Here is a 21,955-nt window from a genome sequence, read left to right on the forward strand (position 1 = left end):
ACAATACTAAATGCATGTTTAAAAATATTACTTTAACTTCGTATATGTCTTCTTCTTCTTCTTCTTCTTCTTCTTCTTCTTCTTCTTCTTCTTCTTCTTCTTCTTCTTCTTCTGCTGCTGCTGCTGCTGCTACCTTGTATTGCCAAATTCACATCTTACACAGCAACCAAAACATATGCACAACAGGTCCTAATGCACAACATAATCTGGATGTTCTCAAACTACTCGGCAGGGAAAACGTTTATCTTGATCCATTTCTGTTTATTTATGGTCTTTAGCTAGTTAGAAAATTGTATTCTTGTAATCATATATTCAGTGGAGGACCGACAGCATATCTGTAATTGACCAAGCCACCACAGGAGGGTACTGCACCTCTTTCTCAGCTGTGCAATTATCCTCACAAAAATGGCACAACCACTTTGTGCATGAAGTGACTCTCTGTTTTCAGAGAAGTTCAGGTTATGGCAATATTCCACTTAATTTAACATGAAAAAATATTTGAAAATGCCTCACGTCAAACATGCTTAACATTGATTAATTTGTCTTAACTAAGTTCCCCTATTACTCAGAAATAACCCCAACCATAAGACAATTCCTATGTGTATCACCAGCTCAATTTAACCGAACCAAACTGATGCATCCTGAAAAGGCAGTGCAAAGTTTAAGCCTTACCTGAGACCGGATACATATATCTTTAGGGTAGGCATTTGACCCAGGGTTCATGTTATCTATTTAACACAAAACATGTAACATGGAAAGGGATTGTGTTAATTTGGTTGGTCTTTGCACTACACCTCTGTTAGGACTGACTTTCAGACAGTGATTCAGTTTTCAGATTGGGGTTGCATTTGGTTTGTGGTCAGGAATGGTGCTGGAGTGAGTTTGATTAGCTCTGACCCAAATGAAAGCCTCACTTGCCCGTGAAATGTAAGATTTTGAAATGTGCTTTTGCTGATAAGCCAATCAAAAAGACTCTATGAAAACTAAAATAAGTGTGACTTTGTTATATACTGTAACACACTGTATAATCAGATTAATTGGAAAATTGGAGCACATATTGTATTGGAGCAAAAGGCCCTCAAAGGTGCCTCAAGTATCCTCTACATGTTGACCCCAAATGCAGGCTATGACAGAATAACTCACTGATTTATTATACAGTGTTTCGTACCATAATTAAATGCATTTTGTTGATGTTGCTTTAATAAGATGTGATTACGTATCCTGGGAGCTTATGAATATCAATAAGACGTGCGTTTTGATTACGCCTCAATGCTCGACGTGGGAGAGGAGCTGAATCATGTACTGCGCATGTCTGTGGAGCTCCGCCTTGGTTGACACTGATAACATCGTCTTCTTCTCTAGGAAACTTGTCTCTTGCATAAAGTGCATCCAGATTTTATTTTTCACACTCACCATCCTCAGTATGGACTCTCAAAAAGTAAGTAGCGTCATCCATTGTGTTGAAATCGATTTAGAAAGACGACCGTGCGGTGCATTTGTGCTTGTGAAATGCAGCATCTAGCTGTGTGTAACTTGCACCGTTATTGAATGGTGCTCTGTAAACCGAGGCAACCACCATTTGTGCATTTCATCTGATTTTATCGTTTGATAATGGTTCCAGTTAGTTCATTACAAGAATATGGCGTTTTAGTAATATGTATAATATCAGTTTTTTATAATAGCTGTGGAATTCATGGTGTGCATTGTCCATAAATAACCACACACATTAAGAGTTGCTTTGTGATTTAGCAAGGTATTATGGGAGAGTGAAAATCAACAAGATTTATTAGGAAATATTTGAACATATATATAACTCCATACAACGCTTAATTAGTAGTGCTGTTTTATTTTTACATTTATACCAACGGCACAGAGACCAGTAACAGTAGTTGATAGTAGTATTGTTATTGTTGTAACAATGTTACAAAATTATCACTGCAGTGCCATTATACTATTATGAAGTTTGATTAAATGTGCAACAAATATATCCATTATTTCCTACTGTTAATTACTTAGCAGCCAGTATCCATCCAGTGTAGGCTATGTCATCTACCTACATAAGTGCCAATTGGTTACAGTGTGTTACATTATAGTGCCTTAGAATTGCCTAAGACTTACAGTAGCAGGAAACAGACAGCCGAGTAGTAACTATGAATATTAAGTTTAATTGATAGTTAAAAGAAAATGCTTTTCCACATCTAATGTAGTCTTCTATTGAAGCTGTTATGATGGTTGCAAGAAGCCTACAGCAGTGTTGGCTGATGTAGTGCACTAAGTGTAAGTAATTTTTAGCAGGTGCACTGTAAGAGGACATTCAAGTAGTCCTAATTAAGATGAAATAGTGAAAGCAGATGCTTTTGTTTGTTTTGGGGCGTTTTTCTGTTTGCAAGGTTGGAGCAGTTTATTTGATTTGACTTTAATCTGTCCAAAACCACATGCAGCTTTGGATGTTTTTTCCCTTGTAGTGTATGCAGTCTACTGATTTAGGTGACATGATGTTACGCATTTATTACAGCTGATATAGCAAAGGATCTAGGTTTAATCCATTGCAAAATAGGATTGTCTGTCCTATGAGTCATCCCATTGTGCCAGGGTGAGGTTTATGGCAATTGGGTGCTAAGCCACAGCCAAGTTAATTGTCATATGTTGTCTGGGACCCTGCCTTTTTACAACCAATTTGAGTACAGAGAATTAGCTGCTTTTGTAGTTTGAAATTTATCAAGTTTAACATTATCACTTTAAATGTGACGAAAACATTGAGACTGAGCACTTGGCAAGGTACATAAAACCTTATTTTATGTTCTCTGTTTCAAAGACGGATGATGGTGGATTACGATGGATTGTAATTGTTTTCAATATTAGTTGTCTGGTGCACTATAAAAATACACAAGGCAAACAAGATAATGTATTAATTAAAACCTTTTACCTGGTTTTGTATCTTCTAAGAGCTTAAGGATTTAATGTAGTTCATAACACACTATTTGCTTGACCCCATAGTTGAATATTTGATTTAACATGTTTTAATTTGTAGCCTAACTGTTATGAAATATTAATTTGGTGGAAGAAGCAGTAAAGGTAATATTGGTAATTTTAAAGAAGCTAAACAAAGAAGATTATTGAAATTACTTCACTATACTTTATATGAGATGCATAATGTCTGCCTTCATAATGTACCAAAACTCAATGAAAAGCTCTTTATAGTTGTAATGACCATGAAAGAGAGCAATGCCACACTTTTTACAGAGCTTCATTGTAAATCAGACATTTCAACTATTATTTTCATATTTTTGGGGAATTCTAGGAAGTCTTAGTTCTCTAGAATTTTTCCAGTAATCTTCAAAAAAATTGTTGAGTTTGTCTGTGATTTATATATTGAAAAGTTGAAAGCCAGCATTGAAGAAAACATGCTATCACTTTAATAACCTATGATTTTGGTAGAAGGGTGGGAAGCAGAAGAGGGACAACAGTAACACTACTTCCGGTTGTCTATGAGAGAGAGTGACATAATACTGAATGTTCGGATCCTCAAAAAGAAATGACTTGGTTGACTACTCTGGTGTCGGAGTGGAGTATTCATTGTTTAAGGTGAACACATTGGAGCGCAGTTGCATAATGGCTCGAACTGGAATTGTCATTTCATTCAATTCAAATATTTGTGCAAGCTACTTCAAAGTTGGGAGTGGCACCCTCACAATAAGAAAGCAAACAAAGCATGGCAGAACTGAACTAATGTTTTGAAAGTGTGATGTTATTGCTTGGATCTGTACTTGCAATCTTGTTTTACATAGACTGAGTATGGAGCAGGGATTCTAAACGTCTGATTTACAATTGCATTTTGAATTGGCCTTGTTTTTTCTTTGAAGTATCTATATTCATTCATCCCTACACCCCCTTTGCTCCTTTTGTCTCTTTTGTAAAACTTAGGAAGGGTATGCAGGGAAACAGAGAAACTTATTGCAGTCCTACAGCAGACCTAAGGATAAGCATTTGAAAAGGGTTTCCTGACAAGAAACACTTTTGGCAGTTCACTCCCTTGAGACACTTCCTTGGTGCTGTTAATGCTAATGTATTTTCACCCCCATCCACCATAAACTCACAGCCCTCAGTCTTTGACATTTTATTTAAAATATGTTCTAAATTAAGGAAACTATTTCCAGGGCACCAATTCAACTAGAATAGCATTATTCTTAGAATATATTTTAAGAGGGCAGTTTCAAAAATACTTTGTGTGTAATTTTCAGTAACTCATTTTGGTAAGAGACTGTTAGGGATTTGGGAGGTTGTCAAATGATAACAGAAGTCTCATTTGATGTACTCTGTAAAGCAAGTTTTACTCTAAAAAGCCTATTTGTATTAGTCCAAAAAGGTGGTTTAATGATATTAGGATCCCTGCAGTCAAGTATTTTAATAAATACTGATTGGTACATCCACAGGGTTTATAGTTTGACACATGGGTCTCCTGTTTTATCATTCCTGAATTCCTGTCATCTTTCCCAAGGAGAAATGCAGAGTACTGAAATGAAAACTGAACTCCTCCCCCACACTTTACTCCAATCTATAGTTGTTAGTCTAAATCGAGAGCTTTCCATTATGTTTTACCATCTACAACTTATTTCTTTAAGTCTGCAGACCATGTACTGAGGCCGGCTATGGTAAGACATTTCAACATTTGCTTTTACTGTGCCAGCCCAGGCTGGACAGAATGCAACACAAATAGAACTGGGCCTGCAGCCAGTATTCTTGAGTATGGGTTACTCCTGTGTTCTTCTGCTGTGTTGGATACAGTGCAATCCTGTTTCCAGGGACTACTAAAGGTCCTAGTTAAGATTCAGAATTATTTTCAGTGTTTTTGCATCTTTAAAACATATGGATTAATTATTTCCTTTTTTGTAAACCATTTGTGTGAGTATTCATTTTTGCAGTATAGAGAGCTACTACCCAGGCAGTTTCCTTTAATGAGCAATATAGAGCGAGTCACAGGTAGTTATAGATGGAGTACCTTTACTGAAATGTGGAACTTACAAAATGTTTCTTAGTCTTCACAACAGTCATATGTAAAAAAATAATCTAATGCTTTGGTGCTTTTGGTGAGGTCAGTAAAGTTCTGGAAAACATAATTCAGATAAATTGACATCAGAAAAAACTTCTAATCAGAAGATGAACACTAAATATTACATTTTATTGTATTACATTGTATCACTGTGGTTAAATTTGGGCTGTTTAGCAATGCTGGGATCTTTTCAGTCCTCTGCTTCTTTGATTGATCTTTCTTTATAGATTATTTCAAGGCTCTATAATTTGCCAAGCATTGTTGTAACTGCAGTTTACTAATGGGATACCACAGTCACATTTTTAAATAGTATTTGACAAACTGGCTTCAGAAATTTAATCGACAGGGGTTTAGGCTGAACTTGGTTAATTGTATTTATTATTATCTGTTAATTTAATTCCAGCTTTCTGATAGTTGTCATGGAATTAGAAAAGTTAACTGTATTCTGCCAATGCTCTTTCTCTCTCTCCATGCCCTTAAGCTACCCTAATATCTAGACATTATGTAATCTTGTTTGTAAATTAAGTGAAAAGCATTGTTAATAGGGCCCCTCATAAGTGCTGGCGGAGTCTTAGTGCGTGCTCTAATGTTGGGTAATGAGACCGAACTGTACAGTAATGCCGTGACAGAGGTGTCCTCTTCTCTTTCTGTGTTTCTCATCTTGGCAGAAATTGCCGGCAGATGGTTGTTGTTGTTCCCCAGTTTCAGGCAGGGTTGCTTCAGCAAGGAGATGCATCTTTGAATCAGAGAGCTAATGATTGATTTACTTCTCATACTGCATCTATGAATTTTACTCTTTTCCTTTACTACTAATTATGTTCTGTGCTAAAGGGTTGTGGTTGAGAAGTGTTTATAAGTTGGTCTTTTCCCTCTATAGTCCTGTCATTGTGTCTCAGCTCTCCCATACGGCTCAGGTGACCACTCTGGGTTATTACAGGTTAAGCCTGTATAATGAATGAATCCATCTTCAGCCAGCCCTTATTTCCCATTAGTGCCTGTTGAAGGGTCTAGAAAAGGCTGCCTGAGAGTTGTCAGTGTCATCTGCCAAGGACTATTATGCAGTAAACAGAACACCAGGCTCGCTCCACAAGCATGCAGGATCCGAATTGGGCACACGTTAGTAAGCTTCTCCAATGAATCTTGAACTCTTGCCTATTTACTGTGGAAAAGCAACATCCAGTATTAATAGAGTAGAGCCATCCTGAGTTTCAGCTGATTGATGCAGCGCTCTGTTATTTACCCCAACTCTGCATTAATTAAAAAGACAACATCTGAAGCTATAAATCATACTACTGTACATTAATATAAATTAGCCTGTTCATTCATAGGAAAAATATTTCAGCTTGTTTTAGGAAAAGAAAGTTAATTTGTTTTACTCATTAAAATGGTACTCACCTGCACTAACTAGGAGGTGCCCCTTGATTCTTTCCTCCATTTCCTTCACCACTCTTAACTGGTGCTTGATTTTGTAATGGGCCATCTGCCACAGCCAGCCACAGGTCTAAGAGGGTCTAAGCCATTGTTTTTATGCAGGCCTTGCAGTCTGCAGATCTCTTGGGCACATTCAAAAGGTGTGGCAAAAGCTGGCCAGAATTATCTATTTCATTATCTTTCATTTTGAAATCAATTGTCTATTTATAACATAATTCAAGGGATTGTTGCTTTCCTTTCCAATATGCTACCAATACAGTATGTTTTCTACTGCAAGTGAGTACATTAAATGTGAATCCCTTAAAAAAATTCCAGATTATCAAAACAATGAGCAGAATAAAAATGTTACCTTACCACAATAACAGTTTTGTGTAATAGATCTTATTTAAGTGTGAAACTGAACTGGCCGTTATATTAAAAGGAGAAACACTAGATTAATACTCTGTTTGAGAAGAGTACAGCATAGTTGTATTTCTTCAGAGGTTTCTTTGAGGGAAGTGGATTTAAGGTCTGTAGTGGGTTGGGTTGTAACATTTTTATTCACATATGTGTTTTCAATGCAGTATTGCCAAATTATTATTATTATTATTAATAATAATAATAATAATAATAATAATAATTATTATTATTATATTTTTAATAAAGCTAAACAATCAGCAGTGCACTGCAACCTTTGATATATATTCCTGCTGCATAGTGATTCCAGGGCTCTGGAGTTGCCAGGAAGAGAAACTGAAGGATCTCTGTCACTGCCAGCTCCTTCCTGGCTGCTCTTCTAGTGTCTGTCAATGCCTGTGATAAAGAGCTAACCATTTTATTTTATTTTTAAACTGACATTGTTGTTCTCTTTTCAAACATTTTGTTCTTGTTTTTCCTTTCTTTGAGAAAGTATTCAACTGTGATGTTGTTTAGTGGCATTTGTCAATGATTTTTAGGAAGACGTGACGGTGTAGATTATTTGCATCAGGTGACTTTGCATATATCCCACAAAGGGGATCTTCTCATGAAACTCCTACCAAAAATGGAGAGTTAGTTACCTGCTACTGTGTCAGTAACAGGTTCTTTGCTGTTTAAAATGCCAGAGGAAGATCATTGTTAATATCTGTTGTTTGGAAATCATAAAACCTAACAGTGTATTGCAATGCTTTCTAAATCAACATCAGAAAAAGTACAAAGTACCCTGTTCATTCCGAACGGCTCAAAGCACTTGCACACTGAGATTTGCTCCAAATTGCCTGGTTGTAAAATGTTCATCAAGCAAATACAGCAAGATATTTGCGTAAAGGAGAATTTCTAAATTTTTCACTGGCACACAAATCTTTGTAAGTCTTCCTCTTAGTATAATTGCTATAGGATGCAGTTATTTTCCAGAATGTAATGACCAATTATAAAAATATCAAATATCAACACAAGACAAAAGGTCTTAAGAAAACAGGAAGAGGTGGAGCTGAAATCCTTTTATTTTTTTTAGTGGAGGATGCAAATAAATAATGTAAACAGTATAGAGGCAGGGGGGTCTCCAGTGGAATGACTGCAATTACTGGTCTAGACTAGGAGCCACGCCCCTGAGGAATATTATGACATCACTTGTCCTCTAGCCAGTGTGCTGCTGAATACCCCACACTGCTCATGTGCAGCAGTACAGTGCATGTCATGATCAGGCAAATCCCAGGCTTAGGCCAGGCCTCTTAATATAGCTCCAAGGAGGGCACTAAATATAGGCCTTGGACAGCAAAAAAGGAAAATAAATTCACGTGTACAGTACTCAAAGAAAATCACCCAAGGTGGAATTGAAAAGCCTGGCTAGCTACTCTCATATGTTAGATTCAGTTTTAAATTAAGACCCAGTTAGGACTTGTGGGTGCACACCAATGTAACATGGTATTACATGGCATTGAAAATACATTACCTAATATTTTATCTTTTTCAAATTGATAGATCTTCATGTGTGCCATGTCACATAGGGGAATACTACTTCTAGTTTCTCATTAGTAAGTATATGTTTCTGGAGTCTGGATCTTAAAAATATGTTTAAATCAATGTGAAATGCATCTAAAAGCATGTGCTATGTACGTGTAAATGCCTTAGAAAGTCTTAAAATGGAAATTTCCACATTCATTTCCACTTCATTTTGAGAAAATATGGTATTCCTAACAAGATAAAGGAAATAAAATATTGAGAATGAACCAACTGATTCTTTTTTTGCAGGCTGCTGTCCTATCAATTGAGAAGCAAGCCTGATTTACAATTGCTTCTGTGGCTGTGACTCCACAGCTGTAAGGCAGAGCATGGTCAGTATAGGTCACTGTGGTAAAGTGAGAAGAACTACTTATTTGTATCACTGCTGTCACTGGCCTCGCAGTCCCGCAAAACATTCTCTATACAACTCTTCTTTAAAGCAGGAGTCCCAGTGACCACCCTGATATTTCCAGTTTGTAGAATGTGAAATGATTAAAGCAGACAGAGAGAGCAGGCCATTCAAGTGTAAATGGAGAATGTTGAGAATTTGTGTAATTCAGTACGTCACCTCCCAACGGCTGTACTACTTGTCTCAGCAGCGCACGTCAAACTCTCACATCTTTGGGCTTGAAGCATTTTATAATTCTGCATCCATAGCCTACCTTCAGTATTGTTCTGTTGATTGTAATATCTCACTGTTCACTGGTTATGTCCAGGAAGCTGTTGATTAATGAGCTGAGTGTGGACAGCTGTTGAAGGAAAGCCAGAGGTCAGTCAGAGATGGGAGTGGAAAATATCAGAGATGCACGTGAGCAGCTAGGAAAGGAGGGTTGAACAGGGAAAGGAGATCAGAGAGCTAGGAGAAATTAGCCATCAACAGGAGGAATATGTAAGCGATAGGGAATTGAAGAGACTTCGCTGTAGAGATTTACAGATTAACGACTTGGATTTTAATTAAAACAAATGAATGCAGGCATTACATTCAATACACTAATTAAATGGGTACTTCTTTCAAAGTTTAAAATGAATTGTGCAAAATATTTATATGTCATTATTGACTGTGGAGATGCTGCATTATAGAGATACAGAACATAATGTCGTCCAGTCATGAAGAATGACAGAGGACCATGCAGAAATATCCAGTCTGTCCTATGAGAATTCGGAGGAAGGCCAAAATGTTTTGCATCCTTTTATTTGTAATGTATGTTACAACGAGAGGTGTTGTACTGGAGCTATGGTGTGTTTGTTTTGTATACAAACCAATCTGCCTTACCATTAATAGACCAGTGCTGTCATTTTTGCCCATGATTGTCAGACTACATATACTTATATAAAGAGCCTCTATACTCCTGGGTCTTGGCAGCTTTCCTGGAAAAAAGTGAACAAATGAGAATCCTGTAACAGAATGTCCTAGTCACCTTGCATTTTGGTCATAGCCTGCAGTATTTAAATGTTTGACTGCAGCATAAGCTCCAGTGTTATTCTCTGACAGTAGGTAGAGGGAAACAGGCCTTTGCCATAGGGACTGAAGGTTTGTACGTTTGTGGAAATTTGTGGTACATAGCACCTGGACACTGTGAGTGTATAGGAAGAATGACATGATTGTCAGTTTTTGCAAGGTTTTGAATAAGCTGATCAGTGTTTTATTCTCCAAGAAATGAAAATCAAAGATTGGTTAGCTGTACTTTATTATTACTTAAACCTAAACCCAACTTCCACTAGAATATATCTGCTTTCTTGATCATGTTAAAAAATACTTGATTTTCACCAGATTTTTCTACAAATTCTACAGTTTTCTTTAATAATTGGTCTTAATTTGGAAGAACAAATAACCTGAAAATCAGAACCCCAAGTAATAGAAATTCAAGGATCAAGTTAAATGACATACTCTTTTGTAATGTAGTATACTGTGACCTCATTCAGTTAATGTGCATAGTTAGCAATACAAATAATAATGTTACCTTGCAGTGTTTGTATGTTGAACCATGTTGCTTTTGTACCAATTATACAAAAACAGTAGAAAAAGATGAATTCATTTTCTTTTAGTCAAGCCATATTAACATTCACTGGCTCGTCATTTCATTTCTGAGAAACAAATGCTCCAGAAGGGGACACACAAATTAGCTGCTGTTAAGAGAATATACCTCTAGGCAACAGTATTTATGCAGTAGGCCTATATACAGTATCACATTTTGTTTTTATTTTCTGTTTTTCTGCATTTGAGTTTCTGTTTGAGGTGTTGATTGACGAAAACTAAAGAATACAGCCCTTGGGGCATCCCTTCTCTGCTTGGCTTTAGTTTTATTTAATGGCCAGGTCCTGGTTTAGTTTACCTTCTGTGTATCCTTTTTTGTTTGATTTGTACTGTATTCTGTCATAACTTGATGTGGAACATCAACATATTTTACAATAAAACAGTTGATAATGTAAATTCATTTTATTTAAAATTACACACAATACATGTCAGGATAATTTTACTATGAGGTAGTTGGAGTGTAGCACTAACAACAGGCATGGGGCAGATGGTGTGCTTGTGTTTATAAGCTACTTCCAGTTCACTGTAAATTATAATAATTAAACATGACACCATTTGTCAGAGGCATTGGTTATTTGGGATTTTTAGTGTTTATGTCTGCTTCAGGGATGGGCAATGAACAAACATTACAAGATAAAATAACCATAATAAAAATTAGAAACATTAAGCTTGATTTACGAATGATTTATATACAACATATCGGGCATCTACTTTCAGCACCTTTAAAAAAATATATATTAAAATGTTCTGTTCTACAAATAATTAATGACATTTCCCTTTTTAAAAATCTCGCATAAAATCGTAACATTTCCTGTTAATGTTGAGACCATGCAGTAGCCTCTCCTGCTAAAATCATCTTGCATATTAGGTTTTATATTTGTATTTTTTGTTGTTTATTCTGTTAATCAATACTTTCTTACTGTTTGTTTAGTTTTTTTTTAGTTTTTTTCTTTTCTTTCGTTTACAAATGTAATGTTTTATATTACAGCCTGTCAACAGTGTGGTGAGAGAGGGATCAGATTTCTGAATTTAAGATGTAATCCACAATAGGACCTTATTCCAGTCTCTTTCATGATTGCTTCTCGAAACAGTTCATTAATCGAGTGTGTATATATGTATATCTACAGTGGGGGGAAAAAAGTATTTGATCCCCTGCTGATTTTGTACGTTTGCCCACTGACAAAGAAATGATCAGTCTATAATTTTAATGGTAGGTGTATTTTAGCAGTGAGAGACAGAATAACGACAAAAAAATCCAGAAAAACGCATTTCAAAAAAGTTATAAATTGATTTGCATGTTAATGAGGGAAATAAGTATTTGACCCCTTCGACTTAATACTTGGTGGCAAAACCCTTGTTGGCAATCACAGAGGTCAGACGTTTCTTGTAGTTGGCCACCAGGTTTGCACACATCTCAGGAGGGATTTTGTCCCACTCCTCTTTGCAGATCCTCTCCAAGTCATTAAGGTTTCGAGGCTGACGTTTGGCAACTCCAACCTTCAGCTCCCTCCACAGATGTTCTATGGGATTAAGGTCTGGAGACTGGCTAGGCCACTCCAGGAACTTAATGTGCTTCTTCTTGAGCCACTCCTTTGTTGCCTTGACTGTGTGTTTTGGGTCATTGTCATGCTGGAATACCCATCCACGACCCATTTTCAATGCCCTGGCTGAGGGAAGGAGGTTCTCACCGTCCCCGTCCATCATCCCTTTGATGCGGTGCAGTTGTCCTGTCCCCTTAGCAGAAAAACACCCCCAAAGCATAATGTTTCCACCTCCATGTTTGACGGTGGGGATGGTGTTCTTGGGGTCATTCCTCCTCCTCCAAACACGGCGAGTTAAGTTGATGCCAAAGAGCTTGATTTTGGTCTCACCTGAGACCACTTTCACCCAGTTCTCCTCTGAATCATTCAGATGTTCATTGGCAAACTTCAGACGGGCCTGTACATGTGCTTTCTTGAGCAGGGGGGCCTTGCGGGCGCTGCAGGATTTCAGTCCTTCACGGCATAGTGTGTTACCAATTGTTTTCTTGGTGACTATGGTCCCAGCAGCCTTGAGATCATTAACAAGATCCTCCCGTGTAATTCTGGGCTGATTCCTCACCGTTCTCATGATCATTGAAACTCCACGAGGTGAGATCTTGCATGGAGCCCCAGGCCGAGGGAGACTGACAGTTATTTTGTGTTTCTTCCATTTGCGAATAATCGCACCAACTGTTGTCACCTTCTCACCAAGCTGCTTGGCGATGGTCTTGTAGCCCATTCCAGCCTTGTGTAGGTCTACAATCTTGTCCCTGACATCCTTGGACAGCTCTTTGGTCTTGGTCATGGTGGAGAGTTTGGAATCTGATTGATTGATTGCTTCTGTGGACAGGTGTCTTTTATACAGGTAACGAGCTGAGATTAGGAGCACTCCCTTTAAGAGAGTGCTCCTAATCTCAGCTCGTTACCTGTATAAAAGACACCTGGGAGCCAGAAATCTTGCTGATTGATAGGGGATCAAATACTTATTTCCCTCATTAACATGCAAATCAATTTATAACTTTTTTGAAATGCAGTTTTCTGGACTTTTTTGCTGTTATTCTGTCTCTCACTGTTAAAATACACCTACCATTAAAATTATAGACTGATAATTTCTTTGTCAGTGGGCAGACGTACAAAATCAGCAAGGGATCAAATACTTTTTTCCCTCACTGTGTGTGTGTGTGTGTATATGTATATGTATATGTATATATATGTGTGTATATATATATATATATATATATATATATATATATATATATATATAATATATAATTATATCATAATACAAATGTCTCTCATTTATTGTATGTATATTTTTATTAAAGCAATCGGTAGAAAAAAACATGTACTTCTGGTTCACAAAGCTTTCACCAAATGAGAGCCAAGTTTATTTTTATAACCATTATATAACATTCCCTTTTTCACCATCTGTCTTTGGTGATGTTTTACTATGAAGTGAACCTCCTGTGGTAATCACAGTTCAGGACAATACTTGTTAACAAGAAATAATGCTACTGGGGTTCAAAGCTATGAAAATGACTCTCTGAATTGCAGTTTGACTTTATAGAACACTTTCAGAGACTGTCCGCAAGCATGTGTATATTATGGTCAGCCACTAGCGCTGGACCGTATGCTTGTGCTATGACTTCAATGGGATGTACAGTACTGTGCAAAAGTTTTAGGCAGGTGTGGAAAAAATGCTGTAAAGTAAGAATGCTTTCAAAAATAGACATGTTAATCGATTATATTTATCAATTAACTAAATGCAAAGTGAGTGAACAGAGGAAAAATCTAAATCAAATCCATATTTGGTGTGATCACCCCTTTACCTTCAAAACAGAATCAATTCTTCTAGGTACACTTGCACAAAGTCAGGGATTTTGTAGGCATATAGTCAGGTGTATGATTAAACAATTATATCAAACAGGTGCTAATGATTATCAATTCAATATGTAGGTTGAAACACAATCATGAACTGAAACAGAAACAGCTGTGTAGGAGGAATAAAACTGGGTGAGGAACAGCCAAACTCGGCTAACAAGGTGAGGTTGCTGAAGAGAGTTTACTGTCAAAAGGTCTCTCCCAGGCAGAAATTTCAAGGCAGACAGGGGTTTCCAGATGTGCTGTCCAAGCTCTTTTGAAGAAGCACAAAGAAACGGGCAATGTTGAGGACTGTAGACGCAGTGGTCGGCCAAGGAAACTTACTGCAGCAGATGAAAGACACATCATGCTTAATTCCCTTCACAATTGGAAGATGTCCAGCAGTGTCATCAGCTCAGAATTGGCAGAAAACACTGGGACCCTGGTACACCCATCTACTGTCCAGAGAAGTCTGTTCAGAAGTGGCCTTCATGGAAGACTTGCAACCAAAATGCCATACCTCCGACGTTGCAACAAGGCCAATCGACTCAACTGTGCTCCACAGAGCCCTGATTACATGGAGAGAGAAGCAACTGAGGCTGCCTAAATCCACAGAAGAACTGTGGTTAGTTCTCCAAGATGTTAGGTCCAACCGACCTGCCGAGTTCCTTCAAAAACTGTGTGCAAGTGTACCTAGAAGAATTGATGCTGTTTTGAAGGTAAAGGGTGATCACACCAAATATTTATTTGATGTAGATTTTTCTTCTGTTCACTCACTTTTTTCATTTAGTTAATTGATAAATATAATCTATTAACATGTCTATTATTGAAAGCATTCTTACTTTACAGCATTTTTTCACACCTGCCTAAATCTTTTGCAGAGTACTATATATATAGTGAATGTTTATGATAGGGAGGAGATGGAAGAAGCTACAATATTTCATTGTGAACACACTTCAGTTAAAAATTCCAACCTTGAAGTCTAGCTATGAATAACAATAGTGTGTTATAATATTAATTTATTTTCAATGTTGGTCAGCTTCTTTTTAATTTTGTTTCTAATAATGTATTCCATTTTTCCCAGTACATTTTAAACGGAAAATCAAACCTTCACAGCACAATTGATATTCACTGTAGAATTGAAGTGAAGCCTCAGTTTCAGCCATATTAAAATCCAGTTATTGTCCCCCATTAATCATTTAAATTCCTTAATGACCCTTTTTTTTAATCTTACTGTAATGTTTACTATATGATTTCTTGCCTAAAAAAGTATAACCTGGATGATAAAACTGAAAAATCTCTTAAATGTCAGACCATTTTATTGGCTTCTTATGTTTATCCTGTTTGAGAAGTATTCTTGGGTATAAATTGTTGTTAGTATAACTCTGAAATTGTTCCTGTAATGTTCGATTCCAAGCCTCCTATTCTGAACCTAGGGGTTGTGTAAGTAATGTTGTAATGCCTTTGTTTATAGGTGCAATCGTTGGGCTAAAGTCCTTCTAGGAAAGCATTCTAGGACAATGCATCTGTGATATTAGTTAATTTACAATCAGGCACTCTGTATGTGGCAGGACACTTTCAAGAAAAGCAGTTTATATTCCTGTAAATTTGTCAGTATTTATACTTTGCAAGTTGCAAGGAAATATTGTTGCATGCATAAAAAGCTAAAGAAAATGCATTCATAAACTTTAGTTTATGAAGTTTAGTTTAGTTTTAAGAAAGGAAAATCAGCTGTGTTAGAGAATACAAATGAGCAGATTTATTGTAGTTGGGGGTGGTGGAGTGAAGATTGTCCAATCATAAGACACGTCACGTCCTTGCCTTTTTCATGACGCAGCACATTAACCACGTAACGGGCGTAACCAATCAGAATAGTGTGACGTATTGTTTCCGTTTCCGTTTCCATCCTGACTATTTATTGTTTTGAAGAGGCTCGGCCCCTGAGTGTGAACTGAACCGATGCCCTGCTTAGAACAAAGAGCCCAGTAAATACAATGGAAGGAATCTGTCAATTTTATAAATGCGTCCAGAATATCAGTCCATGTCTCCTCTCCCAAATCTACATATATATATATATATATATATATATATATATATATATATATATATATATATAAGTATGTCGATCCCAAGGCTACAATGCTCTTTCCGGTATTTTCTGCTTTTTGCTGGTATGTGAGTGTGAAAGGGACTGTAGAAATCAGATTTAATATAGCCTTGGCAGTTTATGTATTTTCTCAAATTTAAACCTGCTGTACCCTAGAGTGTGCTTTGATGTATTGGAAACATCCCATTGTGATAAAACCACTGTTTGCTGGTGTTCCTCTGTAAATAAACTACCTGGCTATGAAAAGTTTGACGTTTGTACTGGTGTTCTCTGAAGGTAATCTCTTTATTCCCTTCTATCAGATTTTTCTCTGAAACTCTAAAACGCCGAACCGTTTCCCTCATTTATTAAGGTGTGAATTGTAAACACAATCCAACAGGAAGAAGCTTAATGCTTGTGGACAAGAGAGGACAATGTCTTCCTTATGAAAGATGTTGCCTGATGCAGGGTAGTCCACTGACTCTCATTGAACAAGGGTTTCTGTCTGTCTTTTGTACAGGAGGCCCTACAAAGGATAATTACTACACTGGCCAATAAGAATGAGGAGCTCCACAGTTTCATTGACACCCTGAGCCATACACTTAAAGGAGTGCAGGTAAGAGAGCTGGTATCTTTTAGTCTCTCCATCTTTTCATAGGAAGCCAAGTTTCTGGAGAAAGCTGTTCACTAGGAAATATTTCATTTCTCTGAACTCCTACAATGTGGGATACACCCGTTTACACCATGCACAAAAGGCAGTGTTGACAATGTCAAAAGAATGATGCACAAATGAAAATGCAGTACAGTATATGTGGACTGTACATCAGGAGAGCAGCATTGCAGAGCAGTGCTACAGACTGGGTGTGAAGCCAAAAAGTGGAATGGGAGGATTATTTTTCTTCAAGGTTATTTTAGCTTATACTATGATTTGTTTCTATCCTCCCCAGAGGATCTCTCTCCTGAGAGAGTCTTGGGATATATACTGAATGCTGTCAAAATTTGTATCTACATATCCATATGATGCTATATCAAGCCACTGCTCAGTCTACTATTTGTTTGTGCTGCATGTTTTGAATGCCACATATTTGTCAAAACAAACAACACATGTGTAGTATCCTTTTCTTGTAGAATACATTTAAAAAGATAATGCCCTCATAAAAGCTTGATTCAACTTTTTTCGAAAGTATGATGCATGCTCTGTGATATACAGCATGTTCCAGAATCAAGTACCAGCAATGTTTTAAGAGATTATGCTGCTGAAGTCGATGCCTATTTTATGCAGGTTAACTCAACAAAAGTGGTCTCAGACCTTGAAGAGGAATTTGACACCTTGTACTCGGTCCTGGACGAGATGAAGGAGAGCATGACCAACACCATTAAACAGGAACAGGCCCGAAAATCACAAGAGCTCCAGGTAACCATACAGCTTAATCTGGACACCTCTGCTTGTGCTTATTATCTTTATTACTTTCCAATAACTGAAAGCAGGAGTTGTAGCTATCAAACCCCTATTTTCACCAAAACCCACTTTTCCTGACCAAAGGATTAACTGCCTGAGTGAAAGAATTTGTTTTGTTTTTGATGGTGTCATTCCTGCTACAGAGTGATTGAAGGTGACTAGATCATTTTAACATGAATGATTTTTCAACTTTACACAACCAGGAATCACAGAAATGAAGAGCTGTATGCCTTGTACAGATCACTTTATTTTCTTATTACTATTAAGTAAGTAATAGTGTTTTTCTTTAATGTTCTTTAGTGTCTTCATGTGCAATTGTTGGTTACAGTAATAGTTTTAACTATGTCACATAGCCATAACACTTATTCAAATCAAAATAATTAGATACCCATATAAGGAAGAAACCAAGATAATGTAGTTGGTTGATTTTTCAATGGGAGTGGAGGAGATTTGTTAAACTGAAGAATTCAAACCCTGGCTATAACTTTATTTACCTGTTGTTGATATCCCAGCCCTGTAAACAACAAAGTCCAGTTAACAGGAACAATAAAAACATTTTCTAAAGGTAAGAGGTTAAATGTTATTCAAGTTGAAGTCAGCATTCTGTTTATCATAATGTCAGATGCACAACAACAAAATGTGGGGTCTATACACTTTAACCACTGGGCTTCAGTAAGTTATTGTATTTAATCTGTAATTTAATGTGATCACTTTCATAGTACTTCAATGTTTGTATGTGCATTCTACTTAAATTGTGCTCAGTGGCTCAATTGAGAAAATAGGAAATCAAAAAATACATGCATTCATCAGTCTTCTGATATCTATTTCTCCTTTGTTATAGCAATGGAATATCCAGTGTATTTCGAGCACTCAGGTCTGCTATTTAATCCACAGTTGGCAGGCAAGCATGTATCCAGGGGGTTTGAAGAATGTCCTTTACCATTACTTAAACATTAAAATGTAGAAGCCACTGACCTCTTTCTACAACCATTGTCTACTGTCAGTTCATAATGGCTTGTCACGGTCAAGTGATTTTTCCAGGTAGATGTTCTTGACTAGTGATTAAGGGTGGATTTGCTGCTTCATTTGAGGAGTACCGTTAAGAGCATTGTTTTAAAGCCCTTTTAGGATGGACAAGTGGAATGAAAGATGCTACAAATGGTAAACCAGAGTACTGTGACTCAGCACCAGATTCCTGGCAGGCACCCATATCTGCATTGCAAGGAAATATTCTGCGTTGTCATGTTGAGTTCATTACTGTATCGATTCTGACCTCATAGAAAGGAAGTACAGGGCGATACTGAACCAGAGTGAAAATATTATCCTTTTTATTACAGAAAAAAATTCTCTGGTATAAATGTGAGACATACCAGGTTTAAGTTCCTTTTGAATTGTAACATTTTATTTAAGTCCTTATTTAAGTTTTTGAGGACTAATCGCTGACCTGATGGTTTTCTGTAGACTTTAGATTCAATTTCAAATTTGTCTGCATATCCGTGAAGGTGGACTTCTCTTATACATGGAAGGTTTTTCTCAGAAAGATTTGTTCACTGTGTCCTTTGGCTTGATCTCAGTCACCTACACGAAAGAATCCCTGAGCAGTATTAATTCACTAGTTCTCATGTTAAGGAGTTTGCTGAAATAGTTATTTTGCCATAATGTATTTTATTTGGATGGTACTTTATTTAATGTATATTTGTGACCTTGAACCCTTTAAAAATATTGAATGCAAACTATATACTTTGAAAAATGTTTTTTTTTTTTCATTTATTTTCATAGAATCAACTCACCCAGAGTACCAATGCGTTGGAAAGCTCAGAAGAGTTATTGGAGTTTGCAAACAATGCTCTCGACATCAAAGATGAAGATAACTTTGCAAAGGTAGAGACTGTCTCTGCTGTGTATCACAAGCAAAACTGCAAGGCTGGGGGAACGATTCAATGAGATCAGAATAACTGATCAACAACTTAGTTTTGAATTTGGAATGTAAGATGGAACAACATCATGTATCAAATTTGTTTATCAGATTCACAGTTCTTTCAAGCTTCATATAATCCAAATCTGGTTTGGGTAACTGGCAGTAGTCTGCAGTAGACGTATATGTATACATGTATTTATTTATAACAAGGCTAATGATTTGACTAATATTTGACCCCTCCAGAATTGTATCTGAAACCCCAGGGCTTAGATTAATCCTTCATCTATCTTACCTTAGTCCACTGAAAGCATTTAAGCAATTAAATTGCCTCAGTCCTGAAGTCTGCTTTGTTGTGGCTTTACAGGCTTTAAATCCACTTGGTAGTAAAAACCACCTTACATTGTTTTCCCCTTGTTATTTATATGTCAGCTCATTAGTTCCAGTTTGATTGCTTTGCTGTGTGTTAATTTATTCAATTATTTTATTTATCAATTGTCACCATTAGTATGGGTATTTTATTAGGTTTATTTTTATGTGGCATTTTGACAAAGCATTATCTTATTAATGTTTAAGATGTCCTTATATAGTTTTTTGTTTGTGTATGTATTATTGCCATTTGGAATGGATAACTTAAATAACTTTTTTTCCAGATACAGTATCATTAAGTGTCTTCCGATTGGTGAATTCCTGTAACACTGTATAACAGATACCCTTACTGAACTAAACTGGATATAGAAAATTCAGCACACTGTGGCAGTGACCCAACATGGTGCATAATCTGATGGCAATACAACACCTATTTCTTGTATTACAAAAATGTATACAAAGGTCTCACTAAAAGTATTTGTCGTTGGCCAAAACATACATTATTTTTTTAAAAGATCATTTCACTTCACTTTTAAATACTTGTTAACCGATGCTCAGTTAATCACTGCTTTTGCTTTTACACATCCTATTTTTTTTTAAATAAGGTTTCAGAATTTAAAAAGGTGCAAAATAAGGCAGAGTAATATTCTAACACTTAATTAATAATAAGCTGGTATGATGCATTTTTTTTCCTTACTTCACAATCTTCCTTTTCTTAAAATTGAATAACCTCTAAGGATAGTAAGGCAGATTACCTATAAGGCTCTGAACCAAGAAAAGGTGCTGCCATTGCTAATACAAAGTCTGTTAACTCTGACAATCAAATACAATTAATTCATACAGCAGTAAAGCTCATTACAATTTTCTAATGTACATTAAGAAATGTAAATGTATGCTCTGTGCTTGACTGCTCTGTATATAAATCTCCTCAATGATTCCCAGATTATTTTTTTATAGCTACATTTGTTAAACTCTGCTTTGGGTTCTGATACAGTACTAAAAATGGAAATGCAATACCTAACCTGGCAATAGAATAACAGGATCAATCAATCCTGCCATTTTAGCAACTATATCAATGAGTTGCACGTATTAGTATGACATTTTATAAAGCATGTCATTTTTGCCATTAATTTATGTGTCAATACTTTAATTTCTTCTGACTCTCACGGCCTCAGTGTCCAGGCAAATAACTGTGCACAGTACTGCATGACATCCTCATTCGGACTTGCATGGCTCTACTAACGAACCCTCTCTTCTCTTCTCTTATCATCTCTTCTTCCAAAAGGCTGCCAAACAGATCAAGGATAGGTACGGTACACTTTTCACTTCTTCCTTTGGACTTGGCCTTTCTGTTGTTCTTGGGAGTTCTGTTGTGAAATGCACTCATAAAACATAAATGCATGGCCCTGGTTAAAGCTGATGCGGCTTTATATAACATTCTCTTTGTGGATGTGTGTTGTTGTAGTTGTATATTCAGGTATTAATGATCAAATAAGAAGAAAATCTTTTTAACTTATTAACTTATCATGGAATGGTCTTTAGGAATTGCAGTTTTTCAAATGAATGTTCACTTTTATTTACATTATTGCTGTATATGGTTATGTTGTATGTATATTAATTTTGTTTGATTAATTGCAAAAGATGTAGTTGCAGACTATTCTGAGTACAAATAACTGCCTCTGGGTCAATGAAATGAATGGGTCACCTAAGGAGACGAACAAAAGCCCTGTTATATTGCTGTGTTATATTTTTAAATTAAACTGAAAAAAGTAAACCAAACCAAGGAAATTGTGTGCTACCAAAATGCTAACTTAAAACAAACCACATAAAATATACTAGGGTATAACACACTATAGTGTTCCAAACATGCTTGATGGAATCATGATTGGGCAACAAACTGAAACCAATAAATCAACCATTAGGTGTTGCAGATGTTTAAATGGTGGATATAAGAGTGTTATCCCTTTATGTCAAAGCAGTTCTGCTTTGAATTCTTTCAAGAAAACATCAGTAATCATTCTTGGACTCTGGGGAGCTTCAGACACTGACAGATTAAAGAATCTGAATTTCATTGTCTTGAACAGAGACAATGAAATGACAAGGGTATTCCATTCATGTATTCAAATTCCTAAAAGATCTTGACATAGGCCACCCTGAGAAATGCTTCAAGCTCGGCAATTAAGCCAACATGTAAGATTACAAGAACTAAGACCTGGAGATTAGTTTATTCTACATCATTTCACTTACTGGTGCCCAGTAGATTCAAGTTGA

At 36.5% G+C, this 21,955-nt stretch overlaps 1 protein-coding gene across 4 annotated transcripts in view; it reads left to right on the plus strand.

Annotated features, from left to right (window-relative positions):
• The first annotated feature begins 1,295 nt into the window (after positions 1–1,295).
• fsd1l (fibronectin type III and SPRY domain containing 1-like) overlaps positions 1,296–21,955 on the plus strand; it is a 35,138-nt gene continuing 14,478 nt past the window's right edge. For all 4 annotated transcript variants that reach the window (XM_066710990.1, XM_066710991.1, XM_066710992.1 and 1 more), the window contains exons 1-5: positions 1,296–1,438; positions 16,462–16,557; positions 17,224–17,355; positions 19,180–19,281; positions 20,970–20,992. In XM_066710990.1, the coding sequence (XP_066567087.1) occupies positions 1,298–1,438; positions 16,462–16,557; positions 17,224–17,355; positions 19,180–19,281; positions 20,970–20,992 (494 nt within the window). In that variant the 5' untranslated portion in view covers positions 1,296–1,297. The remainder of the gene's footprint in view (positions 1,439–16,461; positions 16,558–17,223; positions 17,356–19,179; positions 19,282–20,969; positions 20,993–21,955) is intronic.

This window comes from Amia ocellicauda, chromosome 8 (genome assembly GCF_036373705.1).
Source record: "Amia ocellicauda isolate fAmiCal2 chromosome 8, fAmiCal2.hap1, whole genome shotgun sequence".
In the NCBI taxonomy this organism is placed as follows: domain Eukaryota; kingdom Metazoa; phylum Chordata; class Actinopteri; order Amiiformes; family Amiidae; genus Amia; species Amia ocellicauda.